The sequence below is a fragment of the Lithobates pipiens genome, unplaced genomic scaffold (assembly GCF_037356315.1).
Source record: "Lithobates pipiens isolate NorthernLeopardFrog02 unplaced genomic scaffold, aLitPip1_a1.2 Scaffold_22, whole genome shotgun sequence".
Classification (NCBI taxonomy): Eukaryota; Metazoa; Chordata; class Amphibia; order Anura; family Ranidae; genus Lithobates; species Lithobates pipiens.
The window spans coordinates 152,797,703-152,813,959 of record NW_027507784.1 but is presented as its reverse complement, the minus strand read 5'-3'; the positions used below and the strand labels follow the sequence as shown (position 1 = coordinate 152,813,959).

Below are 16,257 nucleotides of genomic sequence, written 5' to 3'. Positions count from 1 at the left end.
CATTTGGGTTGGTAGGGTGCTGGGTAGGGGACAAAAGACATAAAAAGGAAAGATTATAAAAAGTACAGTTAACCTTTAACAGTACTGCTACGTAATACACAACTGGTAATTAGATACCTTTTTGGACCGTGTAATGATTTGATTTCAATGCCATTTGTCTATGTTTTGTTTTGTTTTTTTACATTTTTTATTGGATTTCATATTATACAGTTATAATCCAGAGAAAAGACCAGAAGTGTTTTAATATATTTTTTATTTTATTAATTTAAAGAAAATCAGTAATTTGCTTGAAAGAGCCAACCCTGGCATTCCGAGCACCCCAGTCAGAAAATCTTCTGTACTCTCCTGGTCTTAGGTAGTACTGGTGCCCCTTGTAGTTGGAAAGCTCATAGAAAACCCAATAGCCATCAAAGACGTTGCAGGACTGGATGTCATGATGATTAAAACGATCAGACACGGAAGAGCAGTCATCCGTGGCCTCCAACATTTTACCTCCAAAATTATTTCTGTCATAGAGCCTCAGCCTGTAAGATCCTTTGTACTGTAACAGTAGAAAACAGAATAAGAACACTTTAGCTAAAAATAAATACATTTTTACATCTGCAACATAAATAAAAACATATGTGCTTATTTATTAGGGCTATAGCAATGAAGAAAATAATTTTTTAAATGATTAGCAAAAAATCTAATTGGTTAGTTTGGTGAATTTCATATCTTGATATCTTTCTGCAATGCCTTACAGCTTAACCTTGTAATTGTATGTAACTGCTTACATCTATGTCCTTCTTAACCACTTCAGCCCCGGACCAATTATCAGCCTAAGGACCAGAGGTCTTTTTACAATTTCGCACTGCACTGCTTTAACTGGTAATTGCGCGGTCATGCAATGTTGTATTCAAACGAAATTTGCGTCCTTTTCTTCCCATAAATAGAGCTTTCTTTTGATGGTATTTGATTGCCTCTGCGATTTTTATTTTTTGCGATATAAATGGAAAAAGACCGAAAATTTTGAGAAAAAAATATATTTTCTACTTTTTGTTATAAGAAAAATTGAATAAACTCAATTTTAGTCATACATTTAGGGCAAAATGTATTCAGCCACATGTCTTTAGTAAAAAAAATGTCAATAAGCGTATATTGATTGGTTTGCGTAAAAGTTATAGCGTCTACAAACTAGAGTACATTTTCTGGAATTTACACAGCTTTTAATTTATAACTGCCTATCTAATTTCTTGAGGTGCTAAAATGGCAAGGCAGTACAACCCTCCCCCCCCCAAATGACCCCATTTTGGAAAGTAGACACCCCAAGGAAATTGCTGAGGGGCATGTTGAGCCCATTGAATATTTTTTTTGTCCCAAGTGATTGAATAATGACACAAAAAAAAAGTTTACAAAAAGTTGTCACTAAATGATATATTGCTCACACATGCCATAGTTATATGTGGAATTGTACCCCAAAATATATTCTGCTGCTTCTCCTGAGTACGGGTATACCCCATATGTGGGACTTTTTGGGAGTCTAGCCGCGTATGGCACCCCGAAAACCAATCACTTCCTTCAGGATTTCTAAGGGTAGAAATTTTTGATTTCACTTCTCACTACCTATCACAGTTTCGAAGGCCATAAAATGCCAAAATAACACAAAACCCCCCCTAAATGACCCCATTTTGGAAAGTAGACACCCCAAGGAAATTTCTGAGGGGCATGTTGAGCCCATTGAATATTTTTTTTTGTCCCGAGTGATTAAATAATGACACACAAAAAAAAAGTTTACAAAAAGTTGTCACTAAATTATATATTGCTCACACATGCCATAGTTATATGTGGAACTGCACCCCAAAATATATTCTGCTGCTTCTCCTGAGTACGAGGATACCACATATGTGGGACTTTTTGGGAGTCTAGCCGCGTACGGCACCCCGAAAACCAATCACTTCCTTCAGGATTTCTAAGGGTGCAAATTTTTGATTTCACTCCTCACTACCTATCACAGTTTCAAAGGCCATAAAATGCAAAAGTAGCACAAACCCCCCCAAATGACCCCATTTTGGAAAGTAGACACCCCAAGCTATTTACTGAGAGGCATGTTGAGTCCATGAAATATTTTATATTTTGCCAGAAGTTGCAGGAATATTACAATTCTTTTTTTTTTTTTGCACAAAGTTGTCACTAAATGATATATTGCTCACACATGCTATGGGCATAAGTGAAATTACACCCCAAAATAAATTCTGCTGCTTCTCCCGAGTTCGAGGATACCACATGTGGAGGACTTTTTGGGAGTCTAGCCACGTACGGGACCCCGAAAACCAAGCACCGTCTTCAGGATTTCAATATAAAACGCTACAAAAAAACTGTTAGCGATTGCAGGGATCAGGCCTGACTCTGCGAACGCTGCAGTTATGTGTTTAGTGTTTTGTAAGTGACAGTGATCGATCGATACTGCACTTGGGTGGGCTGGGCGGAGGGGCAAAACGCAGGTGCTAGCAGGTATCTGGGCTTATCCCGCTAACAATGCATTTTTTTGGAACCCTAAACTGCTGGGGACGCTAGTATAGATCTGATAAGATCAGATATTGATCTGTTCAGATTCTATACCACTACGGGAGGTGTATGCTTTGCGCGTCGGTGTTAGCGGTACTGGCACTAACCTAGCGCTGGGTGATCAGGGGGTTAAACCTTTATTGGGTAACAAATGGCGGGTGCCCTGATGCTATAAAAAGCAAACTAACTAACCAGAGTCACCCGTAACACTTATACAATGATCACTGGCAAAAGGGTTAACTAGGGGCAATCAGGGGGTTCAAATTTTTATTAGGTAGTATATGGGGGTCCCTGGCACTATATAAAAACCTGACGGGGAACCTAAATAACTAACTGGCTAACCAGCGTCACCAGTGACACTTATACGGTGATCGCTGGTAAAAGTGTTAACTAGGGGCAATCAGGGGGTTAAAACCATTATTGGGTAGTATATGGGGGTACCTAGTGCTATAAAAACCTGGCAGTGAACCTAAAAAAATAACTAGCTACCTAGCGACACTAGCGACACTAATGCAGCGATCAGAAAAATGATCGCTTAGTGACACTGGCAAAAGGGGGTGAAAGGGTTAACTAGGGGCAATCAGGGGGTTAAAACCATTATTGGGTAGTATATCAAGGGAACCTAGCGCTATAAAAACCTGGCGGTGAACCTAAAAAAATAACTAGCTACCTAACGGCTTCAGTGAAACTAATGCAACGATCAGAAAAACGATCGCTTAGTGATACTGGCAAAAGGGGGTGCAATGGTTAACTAGGGGCAATCAGGGGGTTAAAACCGTTATTGGGTAGTATATCGGGGTATCTAGCGCTATAAAAACCTGGCGGTGAACCTAAAAAAATAACTAGCTACCTAGCGACACTAGTGACACTAATGCAGCGATCAGAAAAATGATCGCTTAGTGACACTGGCAAAATGGGGTGAAAGGGTTAACTAGGGGCAATCAGGGGGTTAAAACCATTATTGAGTAGTATATGGGGGTACCTAGTGCTATAAAAACCTGGCAGTGAACCTAAAAAAATAACTAGCTACCTAGCGACACTAGCGACACTAATGCAGCGATCAGAAAAATGATCGCTTAGTGACACTGGCAAAAGGGGGTGCAATGGTTAACTAGGGGCAATCAGGGGGTTAAAACCGTTATTGGGTAGTATATCGGGGTATCTAGCGCTATAAAAACCTGGCGGTGAACCTAAAAAAATAACTAGCTACCTAGCGACACTAGTGACACTAATGCAGCGATCAGAAAAATGATCGCTTAGTGACACTGGCAAAAGGGGGTGAAAGGGTTAACTAGGGGCAATCAGGGGGTTAAAACCATTATTGAGTAGTATATGGGGGTACCTAGTGCTATAAAAACCTGGCAGTGAACCTAAAAAAATAACTAGCTACCTAGCGACACTAGCGACACTAATGCAGCGATCAGAAAAATGATTGCTTAGTGACACTGGCAAAAGGGGGTGAAAGGGTTAACTAGGGGCAATCAGGGGGTTAAAACCATTATTGGGTAGTATATCAAGGGAACCTAGTGCTATAAAAACCTGGCGGTGAACCTAAAAAAATAACTAGCTACCTAATGGCACCAGTGAAACTAATGCAGCGATCAGAAAAACGATCGCTTAGTGATACTGGCAAAAGGGGGTGCAATGGTTAACTAGGGGCAATCAGGGGGTTAAAACCGTTATTGGGTAGTATATCGGGGTACCTAGCGCTATAAAAACCTGGCGGTGAACCTAAAAAAATAACTAGCTACCTAGCGACACTAGTGACACTAATGCAGCGATCAGAAAAATGATCGCTTAGTGACCCTGGCAAAAGGGGGTGAAAGGGTTAACTAGGGGCAATCAGGGGGTTAAAACCATTATTGGGTAGTATATTGGGGTACCTAGCGCTATAAAAACCTGGCGATGAACCTGAAAAAATAACTAGCTACTTAGCGGGACCAGCGACAATAATGCAGCGATCAGAAAAACGATCGCTTAGTGACACTGGCAAAAGGGGGTGAAAGGGTTAACTAGGGGCAATCAGGGGGTTAAAACCATTATTGGGTAATATATCGGGGTACCTAGCGCTATAAAAACCTGGCGGTGAACCTAAAAAAATAACTAGCTACCTAGAGGCACCAGTGACACTAATGCAGCGATCAGAAAAACGATCGCTTAGTGACACTGGCAAAAGTGGGTGAAAGGGTTAACTCTAGGGGCAATCAGGGGGTTAAACCTTTATTGGGGGGTAGGGGGCTACCCTGGACCTAACACTAACTGCCCTGACAGTTTTTACTGTCACAACTGACACTAAATGCAGTGATCAGAAAATAAATGATCACTGCAATCAGTGACACTGTGACTGGGAGGGGAAGGGGGTGGGGGGCAATCGAGGGGGTGATCAGGGGGGTTTGTGTGCCTACATGTCTTTGTAGTGTTGGTGCACACTTACTTTCACTGTTCTCCTCGTAGTCCGGTCAAAAAGACAGCCCCGAGGAGAATGACATCACTTCCTCCCTGCCTGTGTTTACTATACACAACGGGGGAAGCTTCTCATTCGCCAGGAGCGATCGAGAGGGGATGGCCAGAAACCAACAGCCATCCCCTCATCCCGGATCGCTCCTGCAGCGAAACGGACTGCCGCATCCAGCGGGAGGGGGTCCAATCGGACCCCCCCACCCGCTGGAAGGCGAGCACGTACATGTACGTGCTTGTGCCTGTCGGTGGCATTGCACCGATGTACGTTGCCATGCGGCGGTCCTTAAGAAGTTAAAGTGTAACTAAACCCATCTATTTACCAGTTTAAAAAAAACAGTTACATTAGTTGTCTTTTCAACCAAACTGTCAAACCTTCAATGTCTGGTGTCATAACTGATCACATGTGCAACACCATGGCAGTTGAAGATCAAACAGTGGCCAAGATGGCAGCTTCCTAAATGATAAGAGGGTTTAGTTTTGCTGTAGCACTTAGGGGTCTATTTATAAAAAGTTTGCATAGCTGTTCATTCATTGTAACTGCATATAAATTAATTCTGTGAAACCGGGCAAAATGTAATGTTCTTAGGCTATATCTCCTTCAAATCTAATGTGTGAAAGGGGAAAATACCGCATTGTGGCAACTAAATGGCACTGAGTATCATAGTAAATAAGCATGCTTATCAGCTCTATCGAGTGGCAACCATCAGTGTTGCATCTCATTATATATGAATCTGTGAAGGGGAGGGTGGGATCGATTAGCTACGGACACAAGGTCTAAAAGGGCACTTATTTTTTAAGGATTTAACTACATCAAATCAATAATCAATAATGCCCAACAATGTATTCTCTACAATATACTAACTAAACTCCTATAAGGAAAGAGGATACTTACTTGTGGAATTGCAAAGCAGGATTTAATAGAATCACTGAAGCCCATCCAATGTGAGATATTTGGATACTCTCCCCGCTTTATATAGTACTGGTAGCCCCTGTAATTGGTCTGCTCATAAATCATCCAACTTCCTTGTACAACTCGAATAGAGTTGCATCGACTCAAATAAGAACTGAAATTAGAACAGTCACTAGTACACTCATAATATTGGCCTTGGAAGTTGTTGTCTTCGTAGAAGAATATCTGCATCTGTAATAGATAAACAAAATCAATATTACCACGAAGAACATATGTGCTATGTAAGAAAAAAAAATTAGGTGGTAGTAATACATGTGTGGTTCAAACACAGCTAAATATGAGCATTACAGTGTCTTGCTTTTACTTGTATGTAAACCCCACAATGAACTTCTCTTATTTGATCCATTTTGGTCTGTTAAATGTACATTTGAAAGTGCTTTGTTATATCTGTTTGATAGGTAAAAATGATCCTGATCCTGCCAAAAATTTTGTAAGCTTATACATTTCTGTGCTCTCTGTCCAGAACTGAAACTCTAACCAGTGTTTTCAGTCAGCCTAGTTTACTTTTGTGAACTACAAAACACATAAGTTAGTGAGATAAGGAGAAGGGTGTTCCATAATCCAAGGAATGCACAGCCTAGAATGACAAAGTGGCTCCTAAACAGTTATCATACAGTATGTGAAAAGTATACCCTAGGACTGGGCTCAAAATTTCAAGTTCTGAGCTACCCGCCACCAGTTGCCCCACCTAATCCCTACCCACCCCTAAGTCTGCCCCTAAACATGCGCTCATAAATTATCTCATGAAATGACACTGTTAAAAGTTTTATGCAGAATTTGTTTACAAAAATAAAAATTAACAACAACATTAACAATATTTAACTTAAAGCATATCAGTGCCCATCAGTGCAGCCTCATCAGTGCCCATCAGTGCAGCGCCATCAGTGCCCATCAGTGCAGCATATCAGTCCCCATCAGTGCAGCCTCATCAGTGCCAATCAGTTCCCATCAGTGCAGCCTCATTAGTGCCCATCAGTGAAGCCCCATCAGTGCAGTATATCAGTGCCTATCAGTGCAACCTCATCAGTGCCCATCAATGCAGCCTATCAGCGCCCATCAGTGCTGACTCATCAGTGCCCATCAGTGCAGTCTTATCAGTGCCCATTAGTGCAGTCTATCAGTGCCCATCAATGCAGCCTCATCAGTGCCCATAAGTGCAGCCTCATTAGTGCTTATCAGTGCCGATAAATGCATTCTATCAGTGCCCATCCGTGCAGCCTATCAGTGCCCATCAGTGCAGCCTACTCAGTGCCTGTCAATTCAGCCTATCACTGCATGGGGATTACAGGGAAGAATTGAGAGGAGAGCCAGTGGGATCACACAGAGAGATGATCTCCCTCTGTGACACAGCTTGGATCCGCTATCAAACAAAGTTGGTCCAGGAGGCGGGACTTTGTTTGACAGCTGCCGGCATTTCATATCCAAGCTATGTCACAGTGGGAGATTCTCACTCCGTGTGATCCGCACCGCTTCTACCAGAAGCCAGGAAACGTTTGCCAATACCGCCCATGCTCCACATTCACCCTCAGCCTATTTCCACTCACCAAATGTGAGCAGGCGAGTGGGATTTTTGAATGCTGCCCTAGGACAATATGTTACTGCAAAGATCACCAAGTGAAAATAAAGGTTAAAAAGTCTGGAAAAAATAAAACTAATGCAGGCAGCACTGGTATTACATTTTTGTTCTTGGGGTTAGATACAAGTCAGAACAGGAGATTCCTGTCCAGTTACAACAAAAATCTTCACAGGTTCTGACACCTCTATGTTGTAACATGGAGGGGACTGTGCAGTGCAATTCTTTGGTGTTATTAAGACTGAGAGCTGAATTTCTAGATATTGGTAGAATTAGCATTTAGTATTTCATCTACTAAGATACCATAGCTTGCATTAGAAGGGTGAATATTCTGCACAGTAGCTGCCTATATCACCAGAATGGAAGTGTCCACATGAGACTGAACCCTTTTCATAGTGGCTGACAATCTTTACTTGCTTATTGGTAATGTTCTGAAGTTTGAACTGACTCTCTATCATGCAATTTTTCAGAAATCTAAGCCAATTTTGATCACATAATAAGCTATAACATGAAAGAAGGCCAACGTCCTTGCTATATAGCTACAAATGATAACTGTTGCTGGTGGTAGGTTGCACTAATCCATCTAAGTGTTTCTTCACCTGAAAGCTGGTTTATTATAGCAATTAAATTGCTGGAAATATGCCCTTGTATAACGGGGATAACATCTAGGTAGTAAATGGTAATGTGTAATCCTTTGCTGGTCTAGACAGGGGAACTACGAAGAACAGTATAATTTATCATAGATTACAAAGTAGGAAAAAGACTTATATTTTTTTAATTTAAAACTCTTTTGTATTGTGGCAATCTATTGTTATTCAATTAACTCCTCTGGAATAAATATAACTATAATCCATAGATAACTGTATTATAGTTGTATTCTCTCTCTTATACATGCACTTTTATGACCAATGATTGCACTCTGTCAAATCATTATTCATTTGAAACTTTGGGGTAGATTTACTAAAGGACAATTACTGTATTTATCGGCGTATAACACGTACCTTTTTCCCCTTAAAATCAGGGGGAAATCCTGGGTGCGTGTTATATGCCGATCCTCCATTTTGGAGCCTCTGGGCGGCTTTCAGGCGCCTTCGGTGGCTCTCGGTGGCTTTCAGCCACCTTCGGCCCTTCTCGGCAGCTCTCGGCGGCTTTCGGACACCTTCGGCTCTTCTCAGCAGCCGAAAACCGCCGAGAATGGCCAGGAGTGGCCAAAAGCTGACCAGAAGGGCCGAAGGCAGGCGAGAGCCACCGAGAACGTCCGAAAGCCGCTGAGAGCTGCCGAGAAGGGCTGAAGGAGGCTGAAAGCCACCGAGATCCGCCAACAAGGCCCAAAGGCAGCTGAAAGACTCCAAAATAGTGGAGGATTGGTGTATAACATAAATAAAAATAAAACCTGAAAATGAAACAGACAAGGCTGAAAATGAAACAGACAAGGGGACAACGATGGACAAGGCTGCATGACAATGCTGCAATGATGGACAAGGCTGCAATGATAGACAGGCTGCAATGATGAACAAGCTGCATGACAAAGCTGCATATGACACTGACAAGGGTGCAATGATGGACAAGGCTGCATGACAAGGCTGCAAATGGCACTGACAAGGCTTCAGATGTACACTGATAAGGCTGCATTGATGGGCGTTTAAATGTAAGTTTTTTTTCCCTAAACTTCCCTCCTAAAAGTTTTTTTCCTTAAAATTCCCTCCTAAACTTGGGGTGTGTGTTATACGCCGGTGCGTGTTATACGCCAATAAATACGGTAGTTGTCCACTTTACAAGAGAAGTTGCACTTTGCAATGGAAATCTTCCAGGACTTTAATGTGTTAAAATTTCACTTTGCAAAGAATACCCAATCATGTGCAAGGAAAAGGAAAAAAAATGCAACTTTTTTGCTTGCACATGATTTGATTATCAGCAGAGCTTCACCTAGTCCTTCCATTCTACAACTTGATCCAAAAAAGCATTTCAAAGTACGCAACTGTCTTGGAGTCCTAAAATAGAACTAATTTGCTAATTTGCATTAATACCATCACTTTTGATATTGTTCATGACTAGATACATAATGTAGATAAATATATCCATATAATATATATACATATGCATAGCATATCATTTACAGAGCTTAAGATATGCGTGGCCCTAAATGATTTTTCTAGATTCTAGGTTTTCTAGAATCCAGGCTTATAAAATGCCTAAATTATGTTTGATTAAAATATTTTACTCTAAAAATAAAGCAAAATATATACATCCCGTTACCTTGCTTGACTTGAATTTCCTTGAACCTGGGGCAGTGAGCTGTCACCATTGAAGAACATCTAAGAGCAGGGAGTTCTCTTTATATACATTGCACAGACTATACAACTGAGACCAGTTAACAGAGTGACAGGAGCTGATAGTTCTGCTTTGTGCTTGGTAATGTATGCACATCTACAATATTCTTTTGACAACAATACTACTGACATTGAATGAGCTGTTTTAGTAGCTTCTGATAGCTGTTTACATACATTTTCTATGCAGTTATATGATACAAGTCATATAAAAAAAAAAAAAAGACAATAGGAACAAGTAGAAATAGCTGGCAGTGACCACATACTATAGCTTGGGTTTTCCATGCATGATTTTAAAGGTCGCATGCCATTGTTTGTGTTACACAATGAGCTGGTCGTGTGATCTCCATCACCCTACAAACGTGTACATGTTCCACCTCCAGTAATCTCTTAACCTGGTTGTTGTTTTGTCCGATCAGAGTAGTGGCAGGTAAGCAACTGCTGTTTTATATGCATAATTGCATTTAGGATACTCTACGTGTAATTATACAACCATATGAAAAGCAATGGCTAAGATATCTGTTGTGGTATTTTTTAGCAGTGGAAGATAAGGATGTTTATGACAGCTCACCAGTAGATTCATGTAATGCTTGAGAACAGTAATCAGCTTGAGAGAGACCAGGAACAGTTCTAAGTTCTGCTAAGTTTAAGTAATTGTAAAATCAAAAGCATTTTTTAAAATAACAAGCATGATACATTTAATGACATGGAATGGCACAGAGCAGCCCCGATTCTCCCATTTTCTGGTTCCCCAGTGCTCCACTCTTTTTACTGTGGCATCATAGGAAGCCACTTCTGAGCCCCGCTGCCTGTGTCCATAGACACAGACAGCATGGCTCGACCTCGCCACCCGTTCCTTCATCACAGGATTTGGCTGACAGCAGCAGGAACCCAATGGTACCCACTGCTTCAGCAGAGCCTGTGAGAGCTGGGAGAGCCAGAAGAGCACAGCACTGGATCAAGTGAGGGCTTATGTAAGTATAAGGAGGAATGATGAGGCAATACTTTTACCTAAACTTTTTTTTTTATGTTAACCATTTGCCTACTGGGCACTTTACCCCTTTCCTGCCCAGGCCAATTTTCAGCTTTCGAATGGCAATTGCGCAGTCATGCAACACTGTACCCAAACACATTTTTTATCATTTATTTCATACAGATAGAACTTTCTTTTGGTGGTATTTGATTAGCACTGGGTTTTTTAAATTTTTTGTAAAACAAACAAAAAAAGACCAAAAATTTTGATATTTTTTTTTTTTTTTATAGTTTGGTGTACAATTTTGCAAACAGGTCATTTTTCTTCTTTACTGATGAGGCTGCACTGATAGACACTGAAGGGCTGCATTGATGGGCACTGATAGGCTGCACTGATGGGCACTGATGAGGCAACACTGATGGGCACTGATAGGTGGCACCAGGGGCGGATTGACAACTCATGGGGCCCCCGGGCAATAGGAGATCATGGAGCCCCCTGTGTTCCTGCCCACACTCAAGCCACACCCACACAAAGCCCCAACTACATATTGCACTGCTCAAAAACGCTTTAAAGCAGCTATAAAAAATGTAATACTGTAATACAATGTAATACTGACATATAATCACACGCATAGGTTGGACTTGATGGTCTTTTTTCAACCTCCTCTTCTATGTAACTATGACACAGTGAGTGATTAGTACCGATTGCTCCTGTGTCTATTCATGTCTGAAGCATAGTAAACTGTTCACTATGCTTGTGTGTGAATGAAGGAGATGCTCCGAACAGCTATTCCTGTCCATTCATTCAGAGCAGCTTAGGCTGCAGAGATGGATTTTGAAGACCTCAATCTCCTTTCTCTGGCTCAAAGTTGAAACATCAGAGGCATGCTTAGACCCCTGATATACCACCAAAGCCTCCCAATGGTGCTCCAAAAAAATAAAAAATAAAGTGATAAAAAATAACATTGTAAAATAATAATAACAATAAATATTTTTTCAAACAATAACAAAAATAAAAAACTATTGACCCTATCCACTGCCCTACTGACTCTGCTCACTGCCCATCTGACACAGTACACTGCTCTACTGACACCGTCCACTGCCCTACTGACACCGTCCACTGCTCTTTTGACACCGTCCGCTGTCCTACTGATACGGGTCAGTGCTCTACTGCCACCGGTCACTGCTCTACTGACACCGTCCACTGTCCTACTGACACAAGTCACTGCTTTACTGACACCTTTCACTGCACTACTGACACATCCACTGCCCTACTGACACTGTCCACTGCTCTACTGACACCGTCCACTGCTCTACTGACACCATCCACTGCCCTATATATTGGTTTGAATTAACTAAGAAAGCAGATGGGGTTCTCCCCCAATTGAGGGAATTCATAGAATTTAATGAAGGTACAGTGACACCTGGTGTATTGTGGGACACTATGAAGGCATTCCTCAGAGGTGTCCTGATACATCAGGTGGCCAAGTTTAACAAAGATGCTAGAGTGGGGGAAGAAAATATCCAGGGAGAGGTGTTAGAGGCCGAAAATAATTATATAATAGAGCCAACTGTTGAGAGGAAAAAAAGATGGCTGGATAAACAACAAGGGTACAAGTTAGTAATTATGAGGAAGGTTGAGACCAGAAGACTTCTCCAGTGGAAATCCGCTTTTGCAGAGGGAGAAAGCGTGGGAAAGATGCTGGCGCAGTTGGTGAAGTCCAACTCCCCACCATCTACTATCCTTACTATTAGAACTAAAGGAGGAGAGATTATATCCAACACTACAAAAATAGTCCAGACCTTTAGGCCGTGTACACACGGGCGGACTGTTCGCCCAACCTTGTCCGCTGAACAGTGTTTGGGCGGACAGTCCGCTCGTGTGTGGGCTTTCAGCGGACAGTTTCAGCGGACAGTTGGACGGACAAAGTCTTTCGGAAATTCCGAAAAACTGTCCGCTGAAACTGTGTTTGAGCGAACAGTCCGCCCGTGTGTGGGCTTGTCCGCTGTACTTTCGAAATGAGCGGACTGTTCCCGCTCGGAAAGTCCGCCCATTTCGAGCGCGTGTACAGGTAGGCGGGGCCCGCGAAGGAGACGTGGCGGGCTCCGCCGCCTGGAATGGGCTTAAAGGGGAACCCCAACGCCGAAAAAAATCGGCGTGGGGGTTCCCCCCAAGTCCACACCAGACCCTTGTCCGAGCACGCTACCCGGCCGGCCAGGAAAGGGGGGCGAGCGAGCGCGCCCCCCCTCCTGAGCCGTACCAGGCCGCGTGCCCTCAACATGGGGGGTGCCTTGGGGAAGGGGGGGCCGCGCGGCCCCCCCACCCCAAAGCACCTTGTCCCCATGTTGATGAGGACAAGGGCCTCTTCCCGACAACCCTGGCCGTTGGTTGTCGGGGTCTGCGGGCGGGGGGCTTATCGGAATCAGGGAGCCCCCTTTAAGAAGGGGGCCCCCGGATACCGGCCCCCCACCCTATGTGAATGAGTATGGGGTACAATGTACCCCTACCCATTCACCTGTGAACTAAAGTACAATAAAAAACACAACACAGAGAAAAAATATTTTATTGCACAGCTCCGGGGGTCTTCGGGGGTCTTCTCGCCGGACTCCTCCGCTATGTGTGTGTAGCTCTTTTGCTAGCGGAGGAGTCCGGCTTTCTTCCTCCCCGCCGCCGGCCTCTTCTCCCGACTTCGGGGGTCTTGTCCCCCTCTTCGGTTCTTCTGCCGGGCCACCGCGCCTGGTCCGGTGGCCCGGTCTTCTGTCGCCGTCTTCCGTTCTTCTGTCGCCGCCTTCGGTTCTTCTGCCGGGCCACCGCGCCTTCTTGTAGCTCTTTTACAGGCGGTGGCCCGGTCTTCTGTCGCCGCTGTCGTCGCCGCCGCCACCGCCTTCCGTTCTTGTTCTTCTTCTTGTTCTTCTTCTTCTCCTGGAGATGTTGACTCGACGAGCTCTCCGGCCGGAATGCCAGGGACACGCTCCGCTGCCACTTATATAGTGACAATGGGGCGGTGTCACATGGTATATGTCACATGGGTTGGTCACATGGGTTGATGTCACATGGGGACTATGACATCGTAAGGGGGCGGGGTCACCATGTGACCAACCCATGTGACATATACCATGTGACACCGCCCCATTGTCACTATATAAGTGACCGCACAGCGCGGCTCTGGCATTCCGGCCGGAGAGATCGTCGAGTCAACATCTCCAGGAGAAGAACAAGAAGAACAAGAAGAAGAACAAGAACGGAAGGCGGCGGCGGCGACAGAAGACCGGGCCACCGCCTGTAAAAGAGCTACAAGAAGGCGCGGTGGCCCGGCAGAAGAACCGAAGGCGGCGACAGAAGAACGGAAGACGGCGACAGAAGACCGGGCCACCGGACCAGGCGCGGTGGCCCGGCAGAAGAACCGAAGAGGGGGACAAGACCCCCGAAGTCGGGAGAAGAGGCCGGCGGCGGGGAGGAAGAAAGCCGGACTCCTCCGCTAGCAAAAGAGCTACACACACATAGCGGAGGAGTCCGGCGAGAAGACCCCCGAAGACCCCCGGAGCTGTGCAATAAAATATTTTTTCTCTGTGTTGTGTTTTTTATTGTACTTTAGTTCACAGGTGAATGGGTAGGGGTACATTGTACCCCATACTCATTCACATAGGGTGGGGGGCCGGTATCCGGGGGCCCCCTTCTTAAAGGGGGCTCCCGGATTCCGATAAGCCCCCCGCCCGCAGACCCCGACAACCAACGGCCAGGGTTGTCGGGAAGAGGCCTTTGTCCTCATCAACATGGGGACAAGGTGCTTTGGGGTGGGGGGGCCGCGCGGCCCCCCCTTCCCCAAGGCACCCCCCATGTTGAGGGCACGCGGCCTGGTACGGCTCAGGAGGGGGGGCGCGCTCGCTCGCCCCCCTTTCCTGGCCGGCCGGGTAGCGTGCTCGGACAAGGGTCTGGTGTGGACTTGGGGGGAACCCCCACGCCGATTTTTTTCGGCGTTGGGGTTCCCCTTTAAGCCCATTCCAGGCGGCGGAGCCCGCGACGTCTCCTTCGCGGGCCCCGCCTACCTGTACACGCGCTCGAAATGGGCGGATTTGCCTCCGCCTTACGTGGGCGAGTCCGTTCATTTCAAAAGTTGAGCGAACTGTTTGCCCAACCTTGTTCGTCAAACAGTCCGCTCGTGTGTGGGCAAGTCCGCTCATGCAAATTTTGAGCGGACTGTTTGATGAAACTGTTTGCCGAACAAGGTTGGGCGAACAGTCCGCCCGTGTGTACGCGGCCTAAGGGCTTATTATAAAAATCTTTACACAACCCAAAAGGTCGGAGTAGAGGGCGTGATGGAGGATTTTCTAGGGAACCTGGAGATACCGTCCATCACGCAAGAGGAAAGAGAGGAACTGGAAACCTCAATATCCCTTATAGAACTTCAACAAGCAGTCGCTAACATGGCAAATCAAAAATCCCCCAGCCCTGATGGGCTCCCGATAGAGGTATATAAATACTACGGAGAAATTCTACTCCTGGAGATGTTGAATACGTTGGAGGGTACCATTATGGAGGGGGCGACTGCCTGCGTTGATGTTAGAGGCAACTATTATAGTTTTGCAGAAAGAAGGGAAGGATCCTTTAGATTTTGCTGCATATAGGCCTATTTCCCTCCTTTTTTCCAATGCCAAAATCTTGGCTAAGGTTCTTGCAGCTAGGCTGAACAGAATTATCTCAAGAGTGATACATCCAGACCAGGCGGGCTTCATAGCTAATAGATCTACAACCATTAATATTAGAAGGGCATTCTTAAATTTACAGAGTCCAACAGTGAATGAGGGACCAAGAGCTGTATTGTCCCTTTTGTGACCAAAGCATTCGACAGCGTGGAGTGGGGATATATATGGAGAGTGCTGGAAAAGTTTGGAATTGGTCCCTCCTTCGCCGGTTGGATTAAGATGCTGTATGATGGGCCTAGTGGCAGATTAAAAATTAATAATGAATTCTCGTATAAGATAGAGCTACAGAGGGGGACGAGACAGAGGTGCCCTTTGTCACCCCTGCTCTTCGCCCTAGCAATGGAACCTCTGGCCATCGCTACAAGAACAAATTCTGAGATAACGGGCTTCAAGAGGAGGTCGGGAGGAGAGGAAAAAATTGCACTATACGCAAATTATGTTTTGCTTTTCCTGGGAGATAGGGGTCAGTCATTAACAAAAGCAATGAATATAGTGTAGAAGTTTGGCAGTTTTACAGGGCTAGAGATAAATTGGGAAAAATCTGAGTTTTTACCAATAGACCCCATTAGCGATTTAATAATACCTGGTATGCCTCAGCTGACTGTGGACTCATTGAAATACCTGGGGATAGTCCTGATGAAAGACCCTAATCAATTTTTAAGCAAAAATCTTATACCTTTACTGGCTAAATTTAAACAAAAATACAT

The 16,257-nt window shown here is 44.4% G+C and overlaps 1 protein-coding gene across 1 annotated transcript; it reads right to left on the bottom strand.

Moving 5' to 3' along the window:
* Positions 1-236: 236 nt before the first annotated feature.
* On the bottom strand, positions 237-9,954 carry LOC143924265 (gamma-crystallin M2-like). The gene is made up of 3 exons (XM_077448472.1): positions 9,804-9,954; positions 5,897-6,145; positions 237-541 (listed from the first exon to the last, which is right to left on the bottom strand). Exons 2-3 carry the CDS (start codon positions 6,143-6,145, stop codon positions 266-268), a joined length of 525 nt encoding a protein of 174 aa, XP_077304598.1. The 5' UTR covers positions 9,804-9,954; the 3' UTR covers positions 237-265.
* Between the last annotated feature and the right edge of the window lie 6,303 nt (positions 9,955-16,257).